The sequence below is a fragment of the Dipodomys ordii genome, unplaced genomic scaffold (genome assembly GCF_000151885.1).
Source record: "Dipodomys ordii isolate 6190 unplaced genomic scaffold, Dord_2.0 Scaffold47, whole genome shotgun sequence".
NCBI classification, from domain to species: domain Eukaryota; kingdom Metazoa; phylum Chordata; class Mammalia; order Rodentia; family Heteromyidae; genus Dipodomys; species Dipodomys ordii.
The window spans coordinates 5,224,699-5,251,893 of NW_012267263.1; the positions used below are offsets into that span (position 1 = coordinate 5,224,699).

Below are 27,195 nucleotides of genomic sequence, written 5' to 3' on the forward strand. Positions count from 1 at the left end.
CTATGGACAACCATAGTACACAAATAATAAATAAAAAGGTGTAGAAATAAGTAATTCAAAAAGTTTAAATACATTTTATTATGGATTCCTGTTGTAATTGTTCTGCTTCATTATTGCTATTTCTTATTTGTCTAGTTTGTAAGTTAAACTTTATCAAGGATATGGATGTAAAAGAAAAAAAAGCACAATATGTGAAAGGGGTTGGTACTATGTGCGATAGGCATCTATGGGACATTTCTCCCTCAGATAAAGGTGGGTTACTGCAATTCCTTTTCCGGTTATTTTCTCAAATTACTACTAGCTTGGGGCAAGTGAGCAAACAGCTTCATGCAGAATGGCGCAAAACCAGGTAATGACTGTCTGCTGGGCTCAGAGCTTCATGGTCACTTTAGTGTCTGCAATCATTGTAATGGTTTAGAAACTTTACTCCTTGACTCTCCAGTCTGTGCTAAATACAGGAAACAGTTAACTTAAGGCCTGGGTATCATCTTCTACATTTTCTAAGACATTTACATCTCTGCATCTCCTTCTTCACAAGTGTTTCTTCATTAACAGTTTGGACCTCATTCAAGAGTGAGAAAAGGAAGGAGAGATGATAAAACTCAAGGGTTTGCTTTACTTCAAATAAGACACAAAGTTGAAAAATCAATGATGAAAATGGTATTTTTTTTTTTTTTTGCCAGACCTGGGGCTTAAACTCATGGCCTGGGCATTGTCCCTGAGATTCTTTTGTTCAACTTAGCAAAACTGAGGCACTTGAGCCATAATGTCACTTCTGGCTTTTTCTGTTTATGTGGTACTGAGGAATCCAACCCAGGGCTTCATGCATGCTAAGCAAGCACTCTACCACCAAGCCACATTCCCAGCCCAGTCCATATTTTTGTATGTGTGTGTACTTAACTCAGGGCTTGAGTGTTGTGCCTGAGCTGTTTTGCTTGAGGCTGTCTGTCACTATGACACTTGAACCACAGTTCCACTTCTGGCCTTTGGGTGGTTAATTGGAAATAAGAGTCTTATATACTTTCCTGCCCAAGTTGGCTCTGAACTGCAGTATTCCAATCTCAAACTCCTGAATAGCTAAGAAAATAGATGTGAGCCACTGGTACCCAGCAAAAGTGGTACTTTAAAATTCTCTAGTCATCTAAATTTATGTTTATTTTCCCCTCACATCATCAAAGACAATCATAAAACAACTTTATATTCTTAAATTCTCATAGATTCAACCTGGTTTCATACATTGCTACTCTATGTAGATAATTACATCTTCTCAACTTGGGTAGCAAAATGATTCACTCATTAGGAAAAAAAAAGACATAGATAATCTAAATACTACTCTCTAAACCTTGGCATTATAAAGTAAACAAATGATACCTTAGAGGACAGAAATATAGAACTCTTCTTAGCAAGTCAAATTTTAAAAAGCTTATAAATCAAATAGAGTATAAAGAAATAATTTTAGCAACACTTTCAGATTAAGGAAAACATTTCATTCAAAATTATTTTTTAGCTGGGTGCCAGTGGTTTGTGCCTGTAATCCTATCTACTCAGGAGGCTGAGATTGGAGGATCACAGTTCAAAGCCATCCCATGAGACTCTTACCTCCAATAAATCACAGAAAAAGCCAGAAGTAGAGCTGTGGCTCAAGTGGTAGAGTGCTAGCCTTGAACAAAAGTCGTTTGGGGACAGTGCCTGGGCTCAGAGTTCAAGCCCCCAAACTGACAAAAAACGAAAACAAAAACAAAAAAACAAAAAACAAGAAAAAAGAGCCCATATTTTTAAGAACACTCAATACTGAGGCATTTGCAATTGAAACCCAAGAGTTCCTTCTAGATACACAGGAGAGTACATTTGGAGAGAGAAAAATGTATACTCACAAAAGAGTTCAGTATGTAAGGCAGTTTGTGAAGAACTAAAATGCTAAATGAGGAGTCTGATGCAAATGAGATGCAAAGAAGGAAACAATTCGTGGGGCTACAGGGAGGGAGACCAAGGAAGAAATGGTATGATCCGGCAGGATTTGAGGTCACCCAGAGGGAGTGTGTGTGTGTGTGTGTGTGTGTGTGCGTGTGTGTGTGTGTGTGTGTGTGTGAGCTAGAAGCTCTGCAGGTGCACACTGCTGGCTGACATGAGCTAAGTGTGCTCAGAGGCTGGTGGGAATCTGTGACTGGAGCAGTGTCTCCCTCTTGGGAAATTAATGGATAGATAAGAGTGGTAGGGTGGAACAAGATGATAATGAATGGATTAAGAGAAGGAAACCTTGGAAGATGAATTTGAGAAGAAAATCTCATTCTGTTTTTAAAACTTTTTAAAATTGGTATTATATTATTAAAGGTGATATGCAGAGCTCATTCTGCTTTAAAATTGTATGTTTTTCCTCATTTGTGGCCACCTCTCAGTGTTTTTTTCAGATAACCTAAATTTCCATCAGACTCTGGGACTGTAGCCACTACTGTCCCTTCCATTATCTTCTTTCTGTTCTAATACTCAGTGACTATTTTCTTCGTTTATTTATTTATTTATGGGTCCAGTCATGGGCCTGACTTCTGGGCCTGGGTGCTGTCCCTCAGCTCTTCAGCTCAAGACTAGTGCTCTACCACTTGAGCCACAGCGCTACTTCTGGATGTTTTTTCTTTTTGCTTATGTGGTGCTGAGGAATCGAACCCAGGGCCTCAGGCATGCAAGGCAAGCGCTCTACCACTGAGCTACCTTCACAGCCCAGTGACTATTTTCTTATAAGATGGTACTCCAGTGTACCTTGACAGTGAACTTCATGACTTCATAGAAATAAATGATGGCTAACAACAATAGCAGTGGAGATGAGGACTGTTAGGGCTCATGTATTTTCACCAGGAATAAAATCCTGGAAGTCATTTGATATGCTGCCTTCAGTTCCAGCCTCTAACTAATGTCAGTTTTGAACACTGGTTATAGGGAGGGATAAAACTGGAATTACCAGATTGGAATACCCTTTTGGATGAGATCTTAGAATGGAGAAATCTCGTGACCTCTTTTTAAAAAAATCAGAAATTTTATATTTCTTGCCTGAAAGCTTTAAACTGCCCTAAATAGGAGGTTATCCAAGTAAGAAAAGTTATTCCTTGAAAACATCAAATCATGATGCCTTTAAGGTTTTACGAGTAGATAATAGTTTCTGTGTTGTACACTTTAGGGAAATATTCACTTTGGCAGATACACATGAAAAAAAGAATCTTTTCTAAAATGGGATTTGATTTTGGAACCAAGCCAAGGGTTGGTCAGGCTAGCGAGAGAAAAATCTAGATTTTTTTTTTCTTTTAAAGGAATAAAAAACCTACCACCCACTCACAACTTTGGCTCTAGTTACAATTCAAGTCTTAGGATTAAATTGAAATGTTCATCTGTCTTGGATCCCAGTCAGACATTATTGGTTGAAGTCATAATTTATTCAACTATGAGCCCTTGATTATATAAACATTTCTCCATTTAACAGGCCCAGCCATCCTTGTAATAGATTTTATAATTACCCCAACTATATTGCCCCAGTGATGAAGCTACCGCACAAACATAATTTGGATGAACGTATCTCACCATTGCATCCGCTTTATGCTTCATCCGTTTAGCTTCCTGCATAAAATAATCTGCACTGCGTGGCCTACAAGGAGAGAATATTAAATGCCATTATTGCTTAAGTGAAACAACTCTTGAAAATATACTTTTCTTTCACTCCAACATAAAACACAATTAAAAAATACACTCTGCTTAACCTGGCATCAAGTCATTTTTTTCCGCACTTCCAAATTACTGTCTATATGTGAGATACTATGATTATTTTTCTCTTAAATTAGCAATTTAAAACCCATACAATATATGCAGATACTCTACATTCACAGTGGCTTGGACATGGTTCCCCAGTGCTTAATTTGTGAATAGGGCTTTTTATTGTATAATTTAAAAAGTGAAATTTTTTATTTCAGACATTTTACACAAAATGATTCCCTTTTAATGTAAGGATTGCAAGTGTATCTTGTAACAGACATGTGTGCACAGAATGTGCGGGGGAGAGTATTTATGCATCCTTATGAAGAGAAGTGGCTTTTCTACCTATACATGGTACCTATGTGGCAATTGTATTTATTTATCTAAAAAACCTTACAGTGAAAGATGGAAGAATGGAACGCTATACAATTATGTTCCAGTTGTAATGAAGTTAATTGTAAAATGATGTCTACTTTGTAACAATGCAAACATGCATGTATCCTCTGGAGTGCTGATTAGCTAGCTGGTAAACATTAACAGCAGACAAATGCATTATTAAAGCAATAACCCTGGCCGACATGGATTCTTCCAGGAGATGAAAGTAATTCATCCTGAGACTGATTCAAGTGTATATAATGATCCCAAGTTACACTATTAAACTACTCAACAAACAGTATATTTAAATGCTTAGTTAGCAGATAAAGTCTTCTCTGTGTATATGTTGGTCCTGAGGCTTGAACTCAGGGCCTAGGCACTGTCTGTCCCAGAGCTTTTCTGCTCAAGATTGTCACTCTACCACTTGATCCATTGCTCCACTTCTAGCTTTTTGGTGATTATTTTGAGATTAAGAGTCTCCCCGACTTTTCCCACTTGGGCTAATCTAATCTTTAGATTAGATCTGAGATCTTTAGATGTTTAATTTATGCAATATTTATATCCTTTTGGTGTCTTCAACACGAAGGTTTTTGTATTATGGGTCTTTATGTGATCAATGAAGTTAGCTATTTATGAATACCAAATCTGAGCCTGGAATTCTTAACTTGGGAGACAGAATGCAAGCAATGATCTTAAGAAACAGATCGTTGAACCTAATGTGATAAGCTTCTTTTAAACTGTCTTATTTCAGGTTATTAAAAGGTCTTTTACCTTACTATAACAATAGGTAGTCAGAGCATCCTTTTTGTAAAGCGGTTAAAATTCTTAGAAAAACAAGGCATATTTTGACAATAAATATTGCTTATTTAAAGTATCACATTTAATCAATCAAGTAAATCAGCAGCTTAGAGCAAATAATTAGTTTGGGGTCAAAACTTGCTAAAGCAAGGAAATAGTGTAGTTTTTGGTCTTTTAATTTTCTATAAAATATTGTTGATAGTGTGGCAACATGCTGGGACTGTTTAACTCCAGCAAAGAAGAGACAATGCAGCTGTAGGATTTTCTTAATGTGTACAAACTTCCTTCACCATTCTTGTTCCTATTCAGGCCTGAGCTCCCTCTTTTTTTTTTTTTTTGCCAGTCCTGGGGCTTGAGATCAGGGCCTGGGCACTGTCTCTGAGCTTCTTTTGCTCAAGGCTAGCACTCTACCATTCTAGCCACAGCGCCACTTCTGGCCTCTTCTGTTTATATGGTACTGAGGAATCAAGCCCAGGGATTCATGCATGATAGGTAAGCACTCTACCACTAAGCCACATTCCTAGGTCCTCTTCTCTCCCTCTTGAGGGGCCTCTCATTGGTGGCTGAGGCTGCAGGTTTCCTTTACATAAAGTCCCTGTTCCAAACAGCACCTCTTTTTCCAGTTCATCTCCTTCACATCTACACTTCTCCATTTAAACAGACTTTTAGTTGTCTTAAAGGGGGTAGATTTTACTTCTTTGTTTACACAATGACTTGTTCACATATTGATTGTTCAGTCTTTGATTCCAATTCTTTCAATTTCATTTTTTTTTGCTGTTACTGTTGGTTTGCTTCTGCTTTTGAATAAGCTTTGTTATTTTTTCAGAGCACATTTAGGTTCACAGCAAAACTGAGCAGAAAGTACACTATTCCCATGTACCCTCTGCCACACATGGGCAGCCTCCCCCACTATCAATGTACTGAACTGGAGTGGTACATGTTAGAAATGATGATGCTACACTCACAATCATTATCTCCCGGAGGCCAGAGTTTAGTGCTTACTCTTGGCATTTTGTATCCTATGGACAAATGTACAATGGCACACATCCACTATTATAGTAGTATAAAGAATAGTTTTACTACCCTGAAAAATCTCTATATTTAGAGTTTATTTGTCTGTGGGCTTAATATCACCATGGAGAAGACCAGATTTCTACCCCTAGCCAAGAATAGACTCCTCATTGTCAGTGGTGTCCCAGAGCCTATTTATTATCTAGAAGAGTTCAAATATCTTCATTCACTTCTCCCTTGTTACCAAATGCTTTCTGTACTCATTCTTCTCTTTTCTTGAAGAACTTTTCTATCACCCAAGTTGGCTTTCATCATTTCTGTGGTTTTGGGGCCTCTTAGTTTGATTCCTCTGCAATCTATCCTGAGCTTTACCCCTTGAATAATGTTTGTAAAGCACTGCTTTCATTATGGGACCATCTTGCTTGCAGATCTATGATCCCCATGGCTTTTGAAGTCAAATCTCAGTTCAGGTCCCCAGTAATCTTGCCTAACCCTCTTAATCATATCACTTATTCACCAAGGTCCCTTGGTGAAAGTCTTGACTAGTTTCCTCAGTGTGTTCATGAGATGACATCCTTGTTTTAGAAACTCTTACATCCTTTCTCCTACTTGTAACAGTCTGTTGTTTACTCATTCAGTGCTTACTGCATGCCTACCATGAGCCAAATGTTACTACCCTTCAAATTCTACCATCACCAGGCACATCCCAGTAGCTTTGGTCTATGCTCATGTCTGTCTTTCTGACCTCACATAGCACCTTTTGTTTACATTCCACTGCTAGGCATTTCATTTCTGTCTTGCTTGACTAGGTTAGAGTCATTGTAACAAGATAACTGGCACATTTTCATCAGGGACCATGCTGTTGGCCTCTTTTGTCTTCACCATTTGGCAGTTTTAGGCACAGGATAGAAGGTGCACAAGCCCTCTCTGAATGGGACTGAATTTGCTCTGAGTTTAGGAAATAGGAGTAGTTTCTAATGGGTACAGCATCGCAACCAATGAGGCACAGAGCATCTCCATGACAACCTGAAATTCTCCACATCATTATCTGCGCCACACTCTAGTATATAAGTTAGGTCATTTTCTTAGTGTCTTGTTTCGTAGACCTGGTCACTAGCAGTCATTTTAAATGCATATTGTTCCCATGCAGATATTCTCTGGGTAATAAGCTATAACAGCTTAGTTTTCATGGGTCTTCTGAGTTACTCTTGTAGATGGCAGTGGCTCACAGTCTCTAATATGGGTTCTTTAATCAGTGCTGATTTCATCTGTAGCATACTAATGCACTTTTTAAAACCCGATATGTTCGCTGAATCACAGACTCACAGTAGTACATGTAGATAAGTAACACATGTAATTTTCTGACTCTATTCTGGCAGCTACAATAGAAACTACCATGCTGAAAGAAAACCATACCATCTGGGGGCCATTTATGAACACATTTGTAAGAATTCTCATTTTGCATATAATGGAGGGCTCACTATACTGAGCACTGAAGATTGCCAGAAGATTGGCCTATTTTCTCTTTTCAGGTGATTTCTAGTGGCCTACTCCTAAATCAGACCATTACAAAGCCACTGGGACCAATGGGACATCACCCAGATTGTTTGGGATGGTTTGGATGTATGTCAGCCTGAAGGCATCACTTTCCACAGCATTCTACAAGTCAGTTGGAAAAGTGAAACTTCTGTCACTATTGTGGCAGTTACAGAATATAACAAAGATACTAAAATAAAATCTACTTGTCCCAGTGTTTAAAAAGATTTTTTCCCATCTAATCTTTTATACTTTTATGTGGAAAATCTAGAGTTTTTCTTTTCTATGTATGCAATAAAATTATTCACATTGCTTCTCACAGTGATGGTATTTTATGATGAGGCATGAAGAATCCTAATAAAAGTGCAATTAAAATTTGTAAATGTAACTGTGTATCCTGTTCTCTTCAGAAACAGGGCTTGAGACATCTGAAAGCCAGGATGTAACCACATGGTATTTTTGTTACAAGAGCTCTCTCTGACAAAAGGGATCTGAGGACTCGATCCAAAAAGGACATTTTCTTTTCTTCTCCTTACCCTCCCACTACTACCACCTACAAACACACAGTCCTAGTTATGAGCCACAACAGGATATGAGTGACCCCATATTTCTTCTGGCACAGGGGTATTGAAGCAACTTTGCTTCTTGTTCTCCTAGGGGCTGAGAGAGAGTTGAATGGTCTCCCACAGAGAGGCTGGCATACTCCTTTCTGTAATTCCTGCCTCTGTGAAAGGCCGCCCCTCAGCAGAGCCAGACTGCTTTGTGCAAACTGGCAGGGATGAGAGCTCAATGTGTTTGAACAAACAGGTTCCTCAGCACAGCAGAGATCTGGATGGTTTTTCTTAGAGAAGCCGAAATCCGAATCAGACAAAGGCAACACAACACCAAATAAATTTATCATCTGACACCCGACACCTGGGCTTGACATTTCATGCACCTCTAAGGTATATTGTCATGTCCTATGCCTCAGGGTACTTTCTCCAGAATGTGAATGTGTAAGAGTGAAATAATTCTTTCAAAACACGGACTATGCATGCTGGGCAACTGCTGCACTACTGAGCTCATCCTCAGCTCCCAAGTGATCACTATGATGGGACATTTTGGAGTCAGAGGCCAGGAGTGCTGTTGTGGGCAGTCTGGGCTCTTCCTCACGAATGGATGCAGGTTAACTGTATTTAGGTGGCAAGGATTCAAAATGAAGCTTTTGTTTCCCTGATGTTGATGTCAATTAGGCTTCATAGTCCCTAGAACTTGGCTTCTCAGGAGCACTGGCTCATTCCTTGCGTTTCTCCAAGGTCATATTCTCTGGCCACACACAAGAAGCAGTGTGTATTTTCCAGGATGAGACAAGGTTTTTGTTATTGAATCAAAAGCAACTTTCTGTCAAGGTGTTCTGTTGTTCTTCCAGTCTGACTTGCAAAATAAATGAATTAATCCAGCCATGAAAGTGACCAGTGGACACAGATTTCAGTCCAGGACATTTGTCCTTATTCCTCCTATCCAAAAACAACTCCGGTTTTTCTTTCTGTATCTTCTTGTTATGGTTGGTTAGAATAAGGATGTGGCCTTGGGACAGGGATTTCATAGTGAAAATATTTCCCTATGAGCAATACAGGTTTATCAGGTGCTTTCAGGAAACAAAGGAAGTGTGTCAGCTCCGTAAGTGACTTGGGAAAGTTCTCCCTCAGGTCCAAGGTAAATCCTGGGGAGCACCCTGCCTGGCTGAAATACTGCCTACTCAAGATGTCAGTTGGTTTCCTTTGATTAAATCATGCTGGGAGAGATCCGACCTTTTACATATGGGAATCTTCCCATCCTCTATAAAATTAAAATCCTTTTAGCCACAAGACTGCTGTGCATAATTACATTACAAATGTCAAGTCCCTGTTCTTTCCTCCCAGCCACATTTCATATGCTCCTGGCCTTCTGTGCTGGGGGCTGAGGGAGTCTTTCTCAATGCTGGGGAGGTTTGGGTAGCTGAACTCTCATTATTTGTGCCATGGGGACAGATGGGGCGTTCGGTGGGTTGGCTGGCTGCACTGGCCGTGACTGACTCTTCCATATGAAATACGGGCAAGAGACAGCACTTCCTTCAGTGAGCAGCAGGCAGGGCTGGCACCCAGGTTTGTTGGCTTCCTCCATGGCAGTATGGCTGGCGGGAACCAGAAGCCTGGCTTTCCAGCAAGCACTGAATTCACTGCAAATTCAGGACTTGTGTCCTGTGGCTTCACAACCCACTTCTTTCAATTTTCTCCAACCAAGAACTCCCCTGTCACTAATTATGACACCAAGTAATTTACAGCTCCTGGCGCTGCACAAATAAGACCAGTCCCTAGCTTTGAGTCGAATCAGCTGCTGTAACTCACTGATCTAAATTCTTACAGATTTTGGTTTTATGAAGCAAGATTTTGGAGAAGATAGTGACTGTGGGGCAGTGAATGTCAGGGAAGGGAAAGGAGCGGTCATAACGCCACCCATCTAAGGCTACAACTTTGCAAGAACAGCTGACTTCCATCCCATTTTAAAAACAAGGGTTACTCCATTTTGTTCATGAGAGGCATGAGGAGTGTCTCTTCAATTGGTAAGTAGCACAGGAACAGGGTTTGGGAAGCCTGTGAATTTACATTTACCTGCATGCAGGCTAATGGAAGAAAGCAATAAAATCCCAGCGCTCCCCCTGGGAAGGTTATTTATCATTCAACTGTTCATTCAGCACTTGTTATATTGATAGCCCACTGGATTCAGCTGTTGTCTGTATCACATGTTTATCCAACCATTAATGAGTATTTATAATACAAAATAATGAGTTTACTTTTTTTAAAAAGCTACATGATGTAGCTTTAAGGACTAAATGACAGTATGGCATCTGTTACTTTTTGGATCACTGTAATTGGATTTCCATTAATTCTAAATTACTCTGGCACTAATTATCTAGTCATTCACTTCTTCCATTGGGGGGCTCTCTCTTTGGTCATTTTACTATTTATTAATATTGTCAGTGAAGACAAACCAAGGAAGTTGGCTCAGAAAAGAAGAGGAACAGGAGGAGGAAGAGGGAAAGAAGGGAGAGGAGGTGGTAGTTAATGATGAGTGGTCCCACCTATGTGCCTCCTCCTCAGTGGAAGAAATGAGATTTGCTTTATCCTGCTTGTACCTGGTACCTCTGTACCTGGTCCATACTGTAGGTGCTCATACAAACTAAACTTGGGAGACATTTTACACCACTTTAGGTGACTTTGTTCTCTTTGAGGATATTTACTTTTAAGGCTTAAAGGAAGAGACAATGCCATTTTTGTTTTTTTTTTGGTCTTCAACCTTTAAGAAGCTTCCAACAGCTTTCAACAGTTGAGTGGCTGTATCAGTTGCATGTTTATTTTATTGTTATGGGTTTCAAATTATCAGGACATGTAGCAATTGGAATGCAACATCTCTCTTTCTCCATATGACAGATTTGTAAGAGTGCCTTTTGATTCTATCATATCTATCCATAAAAGCAGAAATGGTCGTATTGTAGAGCTGTCAGCCAGAAAAATTACCCATATTGCTAATGGGCAGAACAAATGACAAGAGCCTCTTCATTGATACAGATAGTGACAAATCTGTATTAGCCTTGCCCTAGCAAACAGAAATATTTCCTCTTGTAAAGAAGTCCAAGAAACTGAAGATTGGAATACAATCATTTAGTTGCTCTTTCTGACTTACAGTTTTGCTCCATACATTAAAAAATTCCCCCCACTTTTTTGTTTTGTTCCTGTACTTGCTCCTAAAACCATTCTCTAGAATGATTTTGTTATTTAGGGCATCTCATTGTCTAATGCTCTAGTGCTGTTTGATTCTATTTTAATTAAGATTTCTGTATGCAAATTTCTATGTTGACATTACATATGACTCAGATTTCCTATTTCACAAATGGCTAAGGTTCATAGAACAATTTATGCTAAGAACTTTAATTAAAATAGAATTGACACCAGGCATCCGTGAGCCTAGCTACTCTGGAAGTTGAGAGTTCATAGAAAATCTGTGAGACTCCATCTCCAAAATAACCATCAAAAAGTAGGGCTGGCCAGGCGCTGGTGGCTCCTGCCTATAATCCTAGCTATCTAAGGAGGCTGAGATTTGAGGATCACAGTTCAAAGCCAGCCTGGGCAGGAAAAGTCCATGAGACTCTTATCTCCAATAAACTACCAGAAAACTGGAAGTGGCACTGTGGCTCAAGTGGTAGGGCGCTTGCTTTTGCTTTGAGCTGAAGAGCTGAGGGATAGCGCCCAGGCCCAGAGTTCAAGCCCCATGACTGACAAAAAAGTAGGGCTGGAGGCATGGCTCAAGAGGTAGAACACCAGCTGTGAGCAAACAAATCAAGCAAGCACAAGGCCCTGAGTACAAGCCATAGTACAGCTCCAAAATATGTATGACTACCTGAGTGTATTCCTATTCTATGTCCTCCCAATGGATGACTGACCACCTGACATGCGTCTCAGCAGGAACAGTGGATAAGTTAAAGGCAAAGGAGATGATAAGGTCTAGAGATGGTGTGTAGAGTACAGCTGCAGTGGCTATGGCACTGGTAGCAAAGGCCTGGGTCCCCTTGCTACCTTTGCACTTCCCCAAATCCTGCCATCCTCCAGTGGAACGAATGTGCATTTGGTTTTCAATTCCAGAATTCTGAGCCCTAATAAGCTTACCAAAGTTCCATTAATTCTTGCATAGTATAGCTCAATATTCTCTTTTCTCAGAGAAGTTTGAAGGTTAGGGATGGTGAAGAAGAAGGAACTGAGGATGGAGGGTAGCTGCTTCTCAGGTAAGGCCCCTTGGAAGTATCTTTTACTTAGTCCTTAGAAGTCTTCAAAACAAGATGCTGGAGCCCCGAATCCTTCCACAACAGTTGGCAGTTGTCACTGCTATTACTGTTATTATTATTTTGGTGGGGAGAAGGAAGCTGGACTGTGAAGACATTTAGAACCATTTTCTTTTGCAGCTTTCACTGGGCTTTCAGTTTGTGGTCTGTCTCCTCAGCTAGACTGTCAGCTACCAGAGGGCAGGAAGCTCTCACTTTGCATGCTGCTTCTACCATTCTTCACTGTGGACTTAATTTTTTCCTGCCTCCTATGTAGTCGAAATACTTAAGACTGTACATCACTTAGGAATATGGATCTCTAAGGATCACTTAGGATTCAAGACAAAAAGCTAGACGTTTTTGGAGGTGGTTCTTTTAGTGGGGTTTAAACTTAGGGCCTGGACATTGTTCCTTAACTTTTCATTCAAGGATGGTGCTCTATCATTTGAGCCACACCTCTACTTCCAGCTTTATTCTGGTTAGTTGGATATAAGAGTCTCATGAACTTTTCTGCCAGGCTGGCTTCAAGCTACCATTCCCCCCAGATCTCAGAGCTCTTGAAGAGCTAGGATTATAGGTGTGAACCACTGTTGCCCAGACAGTTATTTATGATGTATGTATGTATGTATGTATTTGGTGGTGGTGGGAGTCCTAGAAGCTGAACACAGGGTCTTGCACTTGCCAGGTATACTACTACTTGAGTTATGCCCATAGTTCTTTTTGCTGTCATTATTTCCTTTTATTGTAAAGATGCTATACAGAGGGGTTACAGTTACATGAGTAAGGCAATGAGTACATTACTTGTCGATCATTGTTACCCCTTCCTTTGTTGTTGTCCCATTATCCCTTCCCTCAAATGGACTTTCATGTTTGCTTGGGCCTGCTTGGACCACAAGCATATTTACATTTCCAGCACAGCTTAGATGACAGGCTTGTGGTACTACACCCCGCTATTGGGTGATGTAAGGGTCTCGTGAAATTATTGCTCATGCTAGCCTTAAATTGATATCTTCCCAATCTCAGCCTCCTAGTAGCTGGGGTTACACATAGTCACCAGACCTGGCTGTTAAGCTGAATGCTTGGAACCTTATCTTTTGACTTCTATTTTGTTCTCAATACCCATTTTTTCTTAAGAGATTAATTTTTGTTATCATTTTAAAATCATTTTTCATTTGTCATTTTCAGCCTCTCAAGAGTATTCCAGGATGTTCTTTTTATTTACATTCTACTCTTGTTTCTCCTATGTTTGAACTGATGCTGGGAATGGAAACTGAATTCCAGCTTTATTGCTAGAACTGTGTGAAGGATGACAGAATACTGTTTCCCCTATAAGGATCACTTAGACTATTATAAAGAATATAGCCATTGTGGAGGAAAACGCCTTTAGGGAGTAAATCACTATTATTTTTTTGGCCATTATAATTTACAAAGCAAAAATAACTCCTCTTTCTGATAGCATAAAATCACCAACAGGCTGCAATAGAAGTGTTTGGAAATCTCACTATGCCCTTTGCCTCAGCTTTCTGATGGCTGTATGCCAACTTATGAGCACTGTTTCTTCTATATGTTTAAAAACCTTACCAGGACTCGGCAATATCTGCATGCTAGGGCTTCCTCTGAGAGGGACAATTAAATGACCAAGTCATGCAAGAGAGAATGGCCACATGGTAAATAAGATGCATATGCCCCCCCTACCAAGAACTTCCATTTGCTTTCCCTCCTTACTGCATTAGAAAAATCCAAACTTACATGTCATCGAAGACCAGTTTCTGTCTCTTGCAGTCTTTGTGGCCATTGGAACCTGGAGACCATGGCTCTGTTTGTGGCCGTGACTTACTGTGGAGACCATTTTCAGAATTGTGAGCAGCTTTCTAAACAATAAATAACACAGGAATCTTTTACACAGTGGCTGAAAGAGCAACTAATTAAACAGAACACTTTTTTTTTCAACAGAATGTCTTCATGTTCTATGTTAGGACGGGTAGCAATTTCCCAGTGAAGAAAAAATAATATATAGGTCCAATATCCCTTATCTAAAATGTTGGGGAGAAGAAATATTTAGATTTGGGATTTTTTTTTCAGATTTCAGAATATGTGCACATAAAAAAGTAGGATACATTGGGGATAGGACCAAACTCTAAATATAAATTTGATTTGTGTTTTATATACAAGTTACATATATTATCTCATGGCAAATTTTTTTGTGTGCTGGACCTGAGGCTTGAACTCAGAGCCCAGGTGCTGTCTCTGAGCTTTTGTGCTCAAGGCTAGTGCTCTACCATTTGAGCCACAGCTCAAATTCTGGCTTTTTGGTGGTTAACAGGAGATAGGAATATCATGATTTTCCTGTTTGGGCTGGCAATGAACTGCTATCTTCAGATCTCAGCCTCCTGAGTAGCTAAGATTATGGGTGCTAGCTACTGGTGCCTAGCTCTGATGCCAATTTTATACAACTCTTTGAGTGATTTTTTTTCTTCTTTTTTGTCAGTTGTGGGGCTTGAACTCTGGGCCTGAGTGCTGTCCCTCAGCTCTTCAGCTCAAGGCTAGCACTTTACCACTTGAGCTACAGCGCCACTTCTGGTTTTCTGGTGGTTTATTGGAGATAAGAGTTTCATGGACTTTCCTGCCCAGGCTGGCTTTGAACAGAGATCCTCAGATCTTAGCCTCCTGAGTAGCTAGGATTACAGGCATGAGCCACCGGCGCCCAGCTGAGCAATTAAAAAAAGGTAGTATTGGGGTTTGAATTCAAGGCTTCACACTTGCCAGGCAAGCACCTTAACACTAGAGCCACACATTCATTACTTTTTGTTGGGGGGGGTTGGTTGTGAGGCTTGAACTCTGGGCCTGGGCACTGTCCCTCAGCTCTTCATCTCAAGGCTAGTGTTCTACCACTTGAGCCACAGCACCACTTCAGGTTTTCTGAATGGTTAGCTGGAGATAAGAGTCTCATGGACTTTCTTGGCCAGGGTGGCTTTGAACCATGATCCTCAGATCTCAGTCTCCTGAGTAGCTAGGATTACAGGCATGAGCCACCACACCTGGCCACATTCATTATTTTATGCTTTATGCTTTTGTTTTTGTCTTCAGATAGAGTCTCTTCCTTTTTTTTTTTTTTTTGCTTGAGATGCACCTTGGAATAGAATCCTCCTTTCTGCCTCCCTTGTAACCACTGCACGTGTTGCACGTGTATTACTGATTGAAATAGTATCTTGCTAACTTTTTGCCGGGGTTGGCCTTGAACTCTAAAATCTCAGCTTTCTACCCTCTGAATAGGGTTATAGATATGTGACACCATGCCCACCCTAGTTTTTCCTTTTTGATGATGACCTGCCACATGAGGTCAGGTGTGGAATTTTCTACAGTGGCATCATGTCAGTGATCAACAAGTTTTAGACTTTGGAGCATTTTGAATTGGGGATGCTCCACTTGTATGTGCCTTCTAGATCTTAAGATGAGGAGTGATACATCTTGTTATCAGATGTTATTCTCACAAGAATATCAAAGAAGTCTTATTATGTTCACTCTTACAGATTGGGAAATTGAAACTTAGTAGATTAATCTACAGTGCTGGAGATCCAGTGGGGGAGGGCGAAGCTGTCTTTGGTACTGCTGTGTCTCTCCAAAAGTTGTCTTCAGAGATTCTCTGTGGGCCTCCCTCCATCAGGAGTATAGACTGTGCAGGCTAGAGGCGAAGTGTATGTGGGTAGGGCGTGAGGAAGGTGCAGTTTTACTTTGATTTTCCTGGGAAAGAAAGGGCATCAACCAACCGTAAGGTCTCCGGCATGGCTGTCAGCCTTAGGCTTTTTGTTGGAAGAGGCAGAAGTGAAGACACTGTTGCCATGAGGTCGACTGGAAGAAGTTAAGTCCTCGCTGGAATATTTGTGTTTGGATACATCAGAGAGGGGCGAGACAGGTGACCGGAGCATTTTTTCATTTTTATTTATTGGTATTGCCACACTGAAAGGAAGAAATTACAGTGATAGAATGTTAACATAGTAGGCACAGGGAGAAGCGAATGTTTTACATATGCTCCATACCTCCCATTAAAAACCTGCTGGTAGGAAGAATTAAGACCATTAAAAAGCATCACTCATTGTTTCTTTACTCCCATGTCAGGATGCATAGTAATTCTAGAGTTTGTGATAAAACAAGTGACTTAGCATAGTAATTCATGTTTCATTTTTCATCCAAGGATCTCAAAGTGATCAACGAACTTGGTTCAAATGTGAGTGACAAGTAATAGGAAAGTTAATCAACAATGATGAACAAGCTTTCCTTCCCTTCCTTCTTTTGGTGGTACCAGAGTTTATACTCAGGGCCTTGCACTTGCTAAGCAGGTGGTCTATTGTTGAGCTGTACCCCCCAGTTCTCCTTTATGTTATTTTTGAAATAAGGTCTTGCTTCATATGTGAACTTTGATCCTCCTATTTGTAACTCTTCACATCATCAGAATGACAAGCTCATTCCCTGTCCCCCATGCTCAGCCACTGGTCAGGATGAAGTCTTATGGTTTTTCCATGTGTGATTTAGGCCATTATTTCAAATGGTAAAGCCAAATTCTTAATGTATGCAAATACATACAGGTTTTCTGGCTCCAAAAGCAGAGGATGTCCAACAAATGTCCTCAGAATGAAATGAGAAGATGTGCTTCAGAAAACTGCTCTGGATGAATAAAAAGTAGCTCATTGGTGCTGATGTTGAAGATGGATATGATGAGCCTGAATACAATCATTTCTTGAAATGTCAGTGAAAAAGATCTGTTCCTAAGTGTGTATTACTTTATATGTGCATGGAAAAACAAATTACGGCATTAAATATAGTCATGGACATGGAACTATTCTTCAGTACTGCAAATCTCCTCTCTGGGATGGGTGATCCATTACCTAGGCTATGATTGTTTTATTTACTGGTAAAACCTGATAGTAGTAATCACAATTCCAGATGTATTCAGATCACCTTTCCCATAATAACTCTATGCACTTTCCTATGCATTGTGTCATTACTTAACATATGTGAAACTATCGCATATATGCTACTCTGCCAGGTAGAGTCTCTACAACAGTTAGGTCCAGGATTTTGTTCAGCAAAAGTTACATCTACATGTTCACCAACCTGTCTCTGAAACAGAATTATTTCCTTCATTACAAGTGAGGGCAAGAAACCAAAGGAGTTTAAGCCGGAGCCCAAACAGCAATACCTATTATTGTGTCTCAGTAGAAATCACAGGTGTTTTAGTGTCATATTATAGTTGTCACAAACATCTTGAAGTATCACTTACTTTCATTACTCTTCAATGATTATGGTTGTCCCTAGAATGGCTAGAAAGGTTATTTAATGCACAAATGAAGAGCTTATTGATAAACTCTTATTAAGGGGCTAGGAATGTGGCTTGCTGGTAGAGTGCTTGCCTAGTATGCATGAAGCCCAGGGTTTAATCCCTCAGAAAAAGTCAGAAATGGCACTGTGGCTCAAGTGGTAGAGCACTAGCCTTGAGCAAAAAAAGCTTAGGGACAGTGCCTAGGCTCTGAGTTCAAGCCCTAGGACTGGCAAAAAATAAAATAAAATGAAATAAAAATTAAGAAAGTATTCCCATCTTCCTAAGTCTCTGGGGACACCATTCTTTCCACACAGAGGACTGATAGGCTGTCTCTGTGCCTGTGTGCACAACTCCCTCTTGCTTACTCCTTCAGCATCCTGGCTGCCTTCCCAAGGTGATCCTGACACTGCAGCAGGCCTATGTGCTCCTTAGCTCTCCAATTTTCTCTCTGAGTTTTAGTACTGCTCTCCATCTTTCCCTAACCTTTCAGTTTATGTCTTTATGTGTTTTGCTGAAACATTAATCTCCCCTTAAGAACCTTTGTGTACAGTCAGGAAGAGTGAGGAGTGTCACCGCTGAGGAGAAGTGGGTCTGTGCTAAGGTGTTTCTAAATGGAAAAGTCTGTATGAGTGATGCTAAGCTCCTTGCTTTAACGAATACCTGGGACCTTGCCTTGCTGGAGAGTCATTTATTACAGAAGAGGTTGGTGCATGGTAGGGCTATTTGTAACTCCTTTACAGGATCAACTGGGTGGCTATTTGACCTTGGAAGCACATATCCTTCTTACCTCCACAATTTTAGTTTACATCCAACAGCCGTAGGTGCCTCACCTGCAGATGTCACTAGTAAGTGGCTATTTCCTCATCCTTATAGTAAGCTTAATATTATTAAGCTCATTAAAATATGGGCTTACAAATTCATTTATTAAGTTTTGGGGGAAGGGAGCTATTTTTGGGAAATGCAGAACTTGTCATACTTGAAAACAGGTCTTGGTTACAGAGAAGAGCCTGACATAGCTACTGGGGTGTAGCCAGAGGCTTATGTCCAGCCAGAATTATAAGCCTTCAGTTAAACCAAGAACTTAAGATCCATAGACCCCTCTGGCTTACTTCCACCTGCCAGGGCACAGCTTACCTACTGATGTTCATATTGCAGTGGTTCACAGACAAGGTATTGTTGGCAGATGCAGCCAGTCTCAAACAGCTATCTTTTTCTCCCTGGACCTTCTTCATCTCCCTGTAGTCATCTTCGTTGTCACACTGCATAGGAATCAGCAAAAGCCAAATCAGTTTTGGACCTGGAGTGGTCAAAGTGAGCTCTAGGATACTGTGACAGAACAAGGGCTCTGGGGAGATCTGCTTACCTGGCATCCTGGAGAACGGGCTGAGCATCCAAGCCTTTGGCATAGGCCCCCAAGGCATCTCCTCCACAAACAAGGAGGAATCTGTGGGGCTTACTATCCACAGCTTTATTTATTTAATTTTGTTTTATTTTATTTTGTGCTGGTCTTGGGGCTTAAACTCAGGACCTGGCACTGTCCCTGAGCTTTTTATTTTTGTCAGTCGTGAGGCTTGAACTCTGGGACTGGGCACTGTCCCTCAGCTCTTCAGCTCAAGGCTGGCATTCTACCACTTGAGTCACAGCTTCACTTGCGGCTTTTTGATGGTTAGTTGGGACTAGGAGTCTCTCAGACTTTCCTGCCTGGGCTGGCTTTGAACTGCAAGCCTTAGCTCTCAGCCTCCTGAGTAGCTATGATTACAGGAGTGAGTCACTGATGCCCATCTCTATCCACAGCTTTTTGAGAGGAAAGGCATGATGTCAAGATCAAAATTTGGAAGGGAACATTTTGAATTATGAAAGCTGCTTAGAATTTAGCCTTCCAAAAAAAGTGTTCTGAATTCACACTGTAGCTTCAGTGTCACTTGTCCTGGCACTTCTTGATATTAGAGTAAAGGATAAAGAGGTGTGTGTTCTCTGTTTTTATTAGGGTAAGAGTGGTGACAGGCCTAGACCTTTTTGCTTTGAAAATCACGCCTTTTGTGAATAGCAAGCAGACATTATTATTATTTTGTGTCCTAATTCTAGTTCCCAGTTCCTGTGTCTTCTTAGAATTCTGAAAGTACCTTTGTATAAGACCTAGATTGGATTCTTATTGCCTCTATGTTTAATTTTAGACTAGATTAGACTGTAATACAAATCATACCACAAAATACCACTTCCTGGAAGAGAGGTAGGAGTCAGTCTTGTGTGGGTCCTCAGGGCTATGTGTGGTATTTTCCAGGAGACAGTGAGACAGAGAGACTCTGACCTTTTCTTTTTAGCACAATGAGACTATCACTCTGCCACTGAAGACTCCAGATGCTCACACTGTAATATGAACAGTCTATGAATAGTCTAAACGAAACTCTTTGGTTCTCAGTGAGACCTGGCACCTCTGGCAGCCAAATCAAGTGTCTCAACTCCAGGATTTAGCATTGAGGTCTTAATGCCAGGATACTGAGTAAAAAGCATTGTGAAAAATGTATTTTCACTTTTCTATGTTTGTGTTTACTGATAATTTGTCCAGTTTCTTGAGTAGAGCAGTGTCACACAGTGTAGATGACATTTCATAATGAAAATAAAAAGAAAGAAAGAAAAAGAAATAGAAATAGAAAAAAAAAATCTCTGGATGCTGGTATAACCTTAGCTACTCAGAAGGCTGCGATTTGAGAATTGTGGTTTGAAGATAGCCTGGGCAGATAAACCTGAGAGACTCCTAATCTCCAATTAGTAAGCCAAAAGCTGGAAGTAGAGGTGTGGCTCAAATGGTAGAGCACCACCCTTGAGCACAAAAGCTAAGCAAGAGCATGAGGCCCTGAGTTTCAGCCCCAGTGCCAGAAAATAAAGAAAAATACAACCATTTCAATATAGAATATTATGAACTTTACATGTTTGTCTCTCTGTACATCTTTCCCTCTATATATCTATACATGTATCTATGGTACTTAAGTATATCTTTATAGTGATACATATTTCCAATCTACCAATGTGTATTATTTACCTTAGTATAGTTCTTATATATCTCTAACTTATGTATTTTTATCAGCCTGTCCATCTCTCCCTCAGGGAGAGGGTAATATCTATACTCACTTCTACATGACTAACCGGCTAATTGATTCAACAGAAACTGAGCACCAACAGGTAACAAGAAAAGCAGAATACTGACTGGGAAACAGAAGGAAAGAGGAGCAAGGAAGAAGTGAACTAGTTGTATTTTTGAATTGTATTGTTTTACTGAATGAACATGACACCACACCATTTTACAGATGAAGAGTCTTGTAAGTTTCTCTGCTGATGAATCACTTTTATGCCGTGAGTATGACTGCATGCCTTCCCCATACACACTTCCAAAGATGAGGAATACTTTCATTTTGGCTAGGAAAAACCCTACTCTCTACTTGCTCTTAATCAAGGATTCTAAATAGGTATCAATCTCATGTAGGCAGTCTTATTTATCTATTGACGGATCAGATTGCCCTTTGGAAACCACATAATCCTTAGATCCTTAGGCTGACATCTTTTATTTCTCTTCCTTTTGCTAGTCCTGGGACTTGAACTCAGGGCCTGGGCACTGTCTTGAGCTTCTTTTTGCTTAAGGCTAGCACTCTACCACTTGAGCCACAGCACCACTTCTGGGTTTTTCTGTGTATGTGGTACTGAGGAATTGAACCCAGGGCTTCATGCATTTTAGGTAAGCACTCTATCACTAAGCCACCGTCCCAGCCCTAGGCTGACACCTTAATGCAACATTTCAGGCCTCTGCTTACACAAATGTCCTATGTCCTCAGAGCTCTGTTCATAGCCCTTCTTCACCTTGAAGGCCTCCTAGATCAACACTACTGGAAGCAACTTCTGATACCACAGGCTGGTTCCAGCCTCAGAGAATCCAGTATTTATTGTCCACCCCAGTAACAGCCTTAAACCCCATTGACTTCTTAGGTAGATGAATGGTCCTCTCCCCTTCCAGAAAGAATACTCACCATACATCAGCCTTCTCACATACTCAAGCTTTCAGCCTGTATCTATCCATACACACTCGATAAATATGTTTTGCGACTTGCGCACATTTAGAATAAAACGAGAGCAATGCCACTTGCCTCATTGGGCTGTCCTAAGGATTTACCTGAGATTATGTCTGTTAAGCACTTCCAACAGTTTCTGCATATATAAAGTAGTATGTAATTGTTTAAAGACACAAAACACCTGCAGTCGACCACAGTCCAGACCAGTAGCCCATCTTGCCCTCAAGTTAAAGAAATTCCCCACGCCCTGGCCCTCTGCCCTAGGCTTACCTTGCGTTTCCTCTTGGATTTTGGCAAAGCCTTTTCTGCCTGAGTGTCTAGTGTGTGGCTGGGTGGTGCACTCTCAGTGTCTTTGGCCGCTGGAGCACTCAAGATCCCTGGTTCCTGGGGAAGGTGTTCTGGTATCCTGGACAGGAGAGTCAAATCAATTTTGACCCAAAGAGACCTGACCTCATCACTGTCCTTCAGTGGTGAGAGAAGTTCGTTGCGGCCGAAGGGGACCAGAGTGTAGAACTGCTCCTCCAGCTCCTTGGCGATGTCACTGGTAGTCCTGGCGTTGATGGAGCCTACGGGAGCCCGGGGGCCACTGCCAGTGCTGATGCTGCTGGCAGTCTCCTTCAGTCTCTGGTCACTCCCCGAGGTGGCAGCAGTGGCCACCGGCTGCGCTTTGGCTAGAGGATACTCCTCCTGCTCGGACTCCAGGTCCGAGTCAGAGGAGGAAGATGAGGAAGAAGACTCGGTCTCAATAAACTCCTTGGATTTGGGGACAATCCTGCTCAGTCCCCGGGTGCGCCGCTTCTCACAGGCCACGGAGGAGCGTAGCTCCTTGCGGTGGCTCGTTCTGGTGTTGCCACAGGGCTTGGTTTTGGCAGGTTCTGGGGGAGCCACCACACTGGCCCCCAGGGTGTCTGTGCCCGTAGGCTCCTCTGACCGGTGGCAGTTGGCACTGTCCCCTGCAGAGGTCCGTTCTGTGCGCCTGGTGGGCTTCTTGCCCGCAGATCTCCGGGTGGGCGCGGGTGCGTTCTCCACAGGTATGCTGGGCACCGTGGATGGCGGGGCGGCAGTGGTCACTGCCACAGCCACAGCCACAGCCGCGGGTGGGGACTTCTGTTTCACCCCTTTGCTCCCTGGGCCCTTGTTGGCTGTCCTTGGCCTCTGCTCCTCCTTGCAGGCAGTCTTGACTTCCTTTTCTCTCAGGCTGGTTTGGCAAATGTCAGTTAGTTTCCCACAGTCCTGCACATCATCTTTTACCGGGGTGTAGTATTGATTGCTCTCTGGCCCTTGGCTTTCATTTTGGATCAGAATGGGAGGCTTGTGGGGATTAACTTTGTTTAGCCATTTATCCAGCTGCCACTTGTTAGAGGATGCTGGTTCGGCCTGAAAGCAGAAGACCAATCACATACAAAACATCTTTTATTATAGACTCACTTAAAAGGGGCCTGCCTTATGTTTATCTTGACATATCTCCTCTGGGTATATGAGTAAAACATATGGAGCTGCAAGGAAATGGGAAATGGAAGCTATGTGTATGTGTGCCAGCCCTCCTCTGGCTTTCAGGATGCCAGGAGGGTGCTGTTTTACCAGATGTGGTACAATGCCAGCATACCACTTCCAAGTCCAGTTGACAAAAATAAAGGACAGCACTGTTTCAGCAGAACCCCACTTCTGAGTGCTACACAATACAGATACACAATGTATATTTATAACTATACATACCTGAATAGATTTGACATTCCATGGAACTGAGGAATAATACCCTGGAGGCACACAGCCTTAAAGCACTCATTTACTTATTTACTTTGACAGTACTATAGTTTGAACTAGCTAAGCTGGTGCTCCACCACTTGAGCTATGCTCAAGTCCTGCTTTTTTGCTGGTTATTTTGGAGACAGAGTCTTGCAGACTTCTTCTGCCCTAGCTGGCCTTCAACCTTGATCCTCCAGATCTTAGCCTTCTGAGTAGCTAGGAAAATAGGCATGAGCCATCAGTACTTGGAATTTATTTACTTGTGGTAAGATTAAAAACGGGAAATCCAAGCATCTCTGATCTCAAAGAATAACTCATGTGGAGATGGTACGTAGAGGACGCAGGGAATTTAGCAGCAGAAGCAAAACTTTGGAAAGAGGGCTCATTTGGCAGAGAATCTCTGTTTCAGGGGACTTGGGGTGCTCTGTACACTTTGGTAGCATGACCTGGTTAGTCAACCTGCTTCTGTCACACGTTGACAGAGGTGATGATGGAAAGCTTTCCTGCAGGTAGTTTTGCTAACTTAGAGCAAATTATGGATGTCATTGGTTTTAAACTCTGGTCCATACATTAGTTGGGTGAGGGGACACTGAATGCCCTGAAGCAATAGCAATGTTGTAGAGATGTGAACTTCTGGGCAAAGTCCATAGTTCTGAGTTGACTCTGAGGATTTATGTTCAAGGAACAGGTTAGAACCTTTTACAGGGACTACATACTGCTTCCTAAAAAAAGTCCATTTTAAGTCCATTTCTCTACCATTAGGATTATTAGTAGGTAAGAGGTACACTGGGAGGTGGAAAACTTTAGCCAGAGTATTTTCAATTAGTGACCATAACTGAGATGAGAAGTCATTTGGAGGGATCCAGGGGAGAAACTTTCCTTCTGCATGCCTCCTTCTTCTCTGCCTCCAACTTTCAGGGGTAGGTCAGATACCAGCCTAGAACAAGAAGGCTTGGTAAGCCAAGCCTTTGGGGCTGGGGGGCTGATAATGTGTGTGCTTAGGATCAAACTTCTTGTAATCAATACACAGCTGAGTAACAGCCCCATCTCCTTAGATTTCTATTTCAGACTTGATCAGTTCAAGTCTAGAACTGGAGACAGTCAACTCATGTGGTAGGAGAAAAAAAATTTTAAACATAAGAAATTCCAAAAGCTACCTTTGATGGTTCAAGATTTGTTTTTTGCTGGGTGCCGGTGGCTCACGCCTGTAATTCTAGCTACTCAGGAGGCTGAGTTCTGAGGATTGAGGTTCAAAGCCAGCCTGGGCAGGAAAGTCCATGACTCTTATCTCCAATAAACCACTCAGAAAACCAGAAGTGGCACTGTGGCTCAAGTGGTAGAGCGCTTACCTTGAGATGAAGAGCTGAGGGACAGTGCCCAGGCCCAGAGTTCAAGCCCCATGACTGACAAAAAAAAAATGTTTTTCAACAGTGAAGTCCGTGTTATGTGTAAAGCTTTGGGCTTTGGGTGTAGTCACAGATCCAAGAGGGGTAAGGGAGTTGCTGTGCCTGAGATATTAGGGTCCTGGCTGAACCTACGTGAGTAGGGATGGCGTAAGGTATGGCTCAGGGGATGGGAAGCTTCTGTTGGGCCAGAGAGGGCAGAGATATGTGGAACTGGCCATAATGCGTGGATGCAAGACAATCAGAACTGTGGTGGAGACCATGGACACCCTGCCTGTGGCTCCCAATAGATGAGACTATACTGCAGGGAAAAGCTACTTGGAGTGTCCAGTGACACTCTGTGACAGAAAAAAAGAAAGTACAATGAAGACCACAATATGGATTTTATTTTTTTGGTTGGTCATGGGGTTTAAACTCTGGGCCTGGGCACTGTCCCTCAGCTCTTCCACTCACACAATATGGATTTGAAAGATTCATTCTGGAACACAGCGGGAGGAATGATGACATCCTTGGGCCCCCTTGACTTTTTCTTAAGTTTGTATTCATGCTACCAAAAAAACTGGAACAACGAAAAAAAAACACAGGGCTTCAGAATAGAATGCCAAAAACAAAAGATGTACCTCTTCAGTTTCCCTTATCTGTAATGCTTGGGACTAGAAATGTTTTGGATTTTAGACTTATTTTTATTATTATTTTGGATTCTACATCTTTATCAATGGATCTATCCTATCTATCTATCTATCTACCTACCTACCTACCTATCTATCTATCTATCTATCTATCTATCTACCTACCTACCTACCTATCTATCTATCTTGATGTGGCTTATATTCACTTTAATCATATAGCCTGAGATAATTTTAGATAATATTGTTAGTAGTTGAAACAAAGTATCATGGTGTGGGATTTTCTGCTGCTGGCTTCATGTCAACCAAGTTTCAGATTTGGGGCACTTCAGATTTGATTAGGGCTGCTTAATCTGTCTTTTTTTGTGAGCTGCTGAGTTGAAAGATATAATTCTTCAGAGAAAGGGAAGACAGGGACCTTACAGAGCATAAATGGTGAGGTCTGCAGGGGCAGACTGCATCTGGTGGCAAGCAGGGTAGTGGGACACAGAATAGTTCTTGCCCAGGGACACCTCCTGAGGTTATCAGCTGAAAGATGATTTGGTGGCAAACATTCTGCAGCTTCCAATTTTGTCCTCCCATTCTCATTTTCATCCCTATGATAGTATGAGTGAGGCAGTGCCTTTGGGATGTGGTATACAGGCCTGTAGGGAAAGAGACATGTAGAAGGGGGCATGCACTGGGATAAGGCTCACAAACCAGAGCAGCACCCATCTTCTCTGCCATACAGCTCTCTTCCATCCCAAGCCTTCCACATCTCCTGTCTCTTATGTCAGAGAAATGGAAGTCATAGCCAAAGCACAACTGAATACAGGGAAAATCACATAGAAACTTGCTGGTGGGAGCATCAACAGTGAACAGCAGAACTTAAATACATTTAGGATGGGGACATTGCCTGATGTGATCTAGGGTCACCTTTTTTTCTGCACTTCATGGCTGAAGAAATCAGACTGAAGTGCCATTTTTAACACGTCACTAAATCACATGCCCTTTCTCAAGGATCTACAACCATCTCCTGTTGTCTCGCAAACGAAATCCAAATTCCCATGTAACCATTTTTCATTGTCTGAACACGTATAATATGCCTCCAATTTTACATATATTATCTAACTTTTAGAGATAAGGAATGTTATCTTCCCTAATGTGTAGATGAAGTTCAGAGAGGTTAAGTGATATATCCAAATCTACACAGGACCCAGGCTTCACAAAGACTACACTCATACTTCCTTAGGTATATAGACCAAATCTTCTGCCCTGTTGTCTCCTTTGATCTCTCTCTATTGTTTTGTGTTGCTTCATGAAAGGATACCTAATTCCTTTGAGAAATGTCAGTTTTTGCTATGGTTAATTTTGTGTGTGTGTGTGTGTTAGAGCTGATACTGGGACTTGAACTCAGGGCCTGGGCACTGTCTCTAAGCATTTTTACTCAAGGCTAACATTCTATCACTTGAGCTCCACTTCTGGATTTTTTGGTAGTTAACTGGAGATAAGAGTCTCATGGGCTTTCCTGCTCTGCTCAGGCTGGCTTTGAACTGTGATAATCATATCTCAGCCTCCTGAGCAATAAGAATTGTAGGCCCGGCTGTTTTTGACTGTCTACCTGAGTGGATGGAGAGGCACCTAGGGGACTGGTAAAGCATACCTCTGGGTGTATCTGTGAGAATATTTCCAGAGAGGATTAACTAAGAGTGGAAAACTGTTTAGAATGTGCATCATCCTGTAAGCTGAGGTCCTAGAGGGAATAAACAGGGAA

The 27,195-nt window shown here is 41.6% G+C and overlaps 1 protein-coding gene across 1 annotated transcript in view; it reads right to left on the reverse strand.

Moving 5' to 3' along the window:
• Positions 1-27,195, reverse strand: part of Aff3 (AF4/FMR2 family, member 3) — a 436,486-nt gene that overhangs the window by 21,286 nt on the left and 388,005 nt on the right. Inside the window, exons 12-16 of the mRNA XM_013019735.1 lie at positions 21,938-23,044; positions 18,741-18,865; positions 16,057-16,246; positions 14,039-14,160; positions 3,568-3,631 (exon numbers count right to left, since the gene is read on the reverse strand). Of these exons, the coding sequence (XP_012875189.1) occupies positions 3,568-3,631; positions 14,039-14,160; positions 16,057-16,246; positions 18,741-18,865; positions 21,938-23,044 (1,608 nt within the window). The remainder of the gene's footprint in view (positions 1-3,567; positions 3,632-14,038; positions 14,161-16,056; positions 16,247-18,740; positions 18,866-21,937; positions 23,045-27,195) is intronic.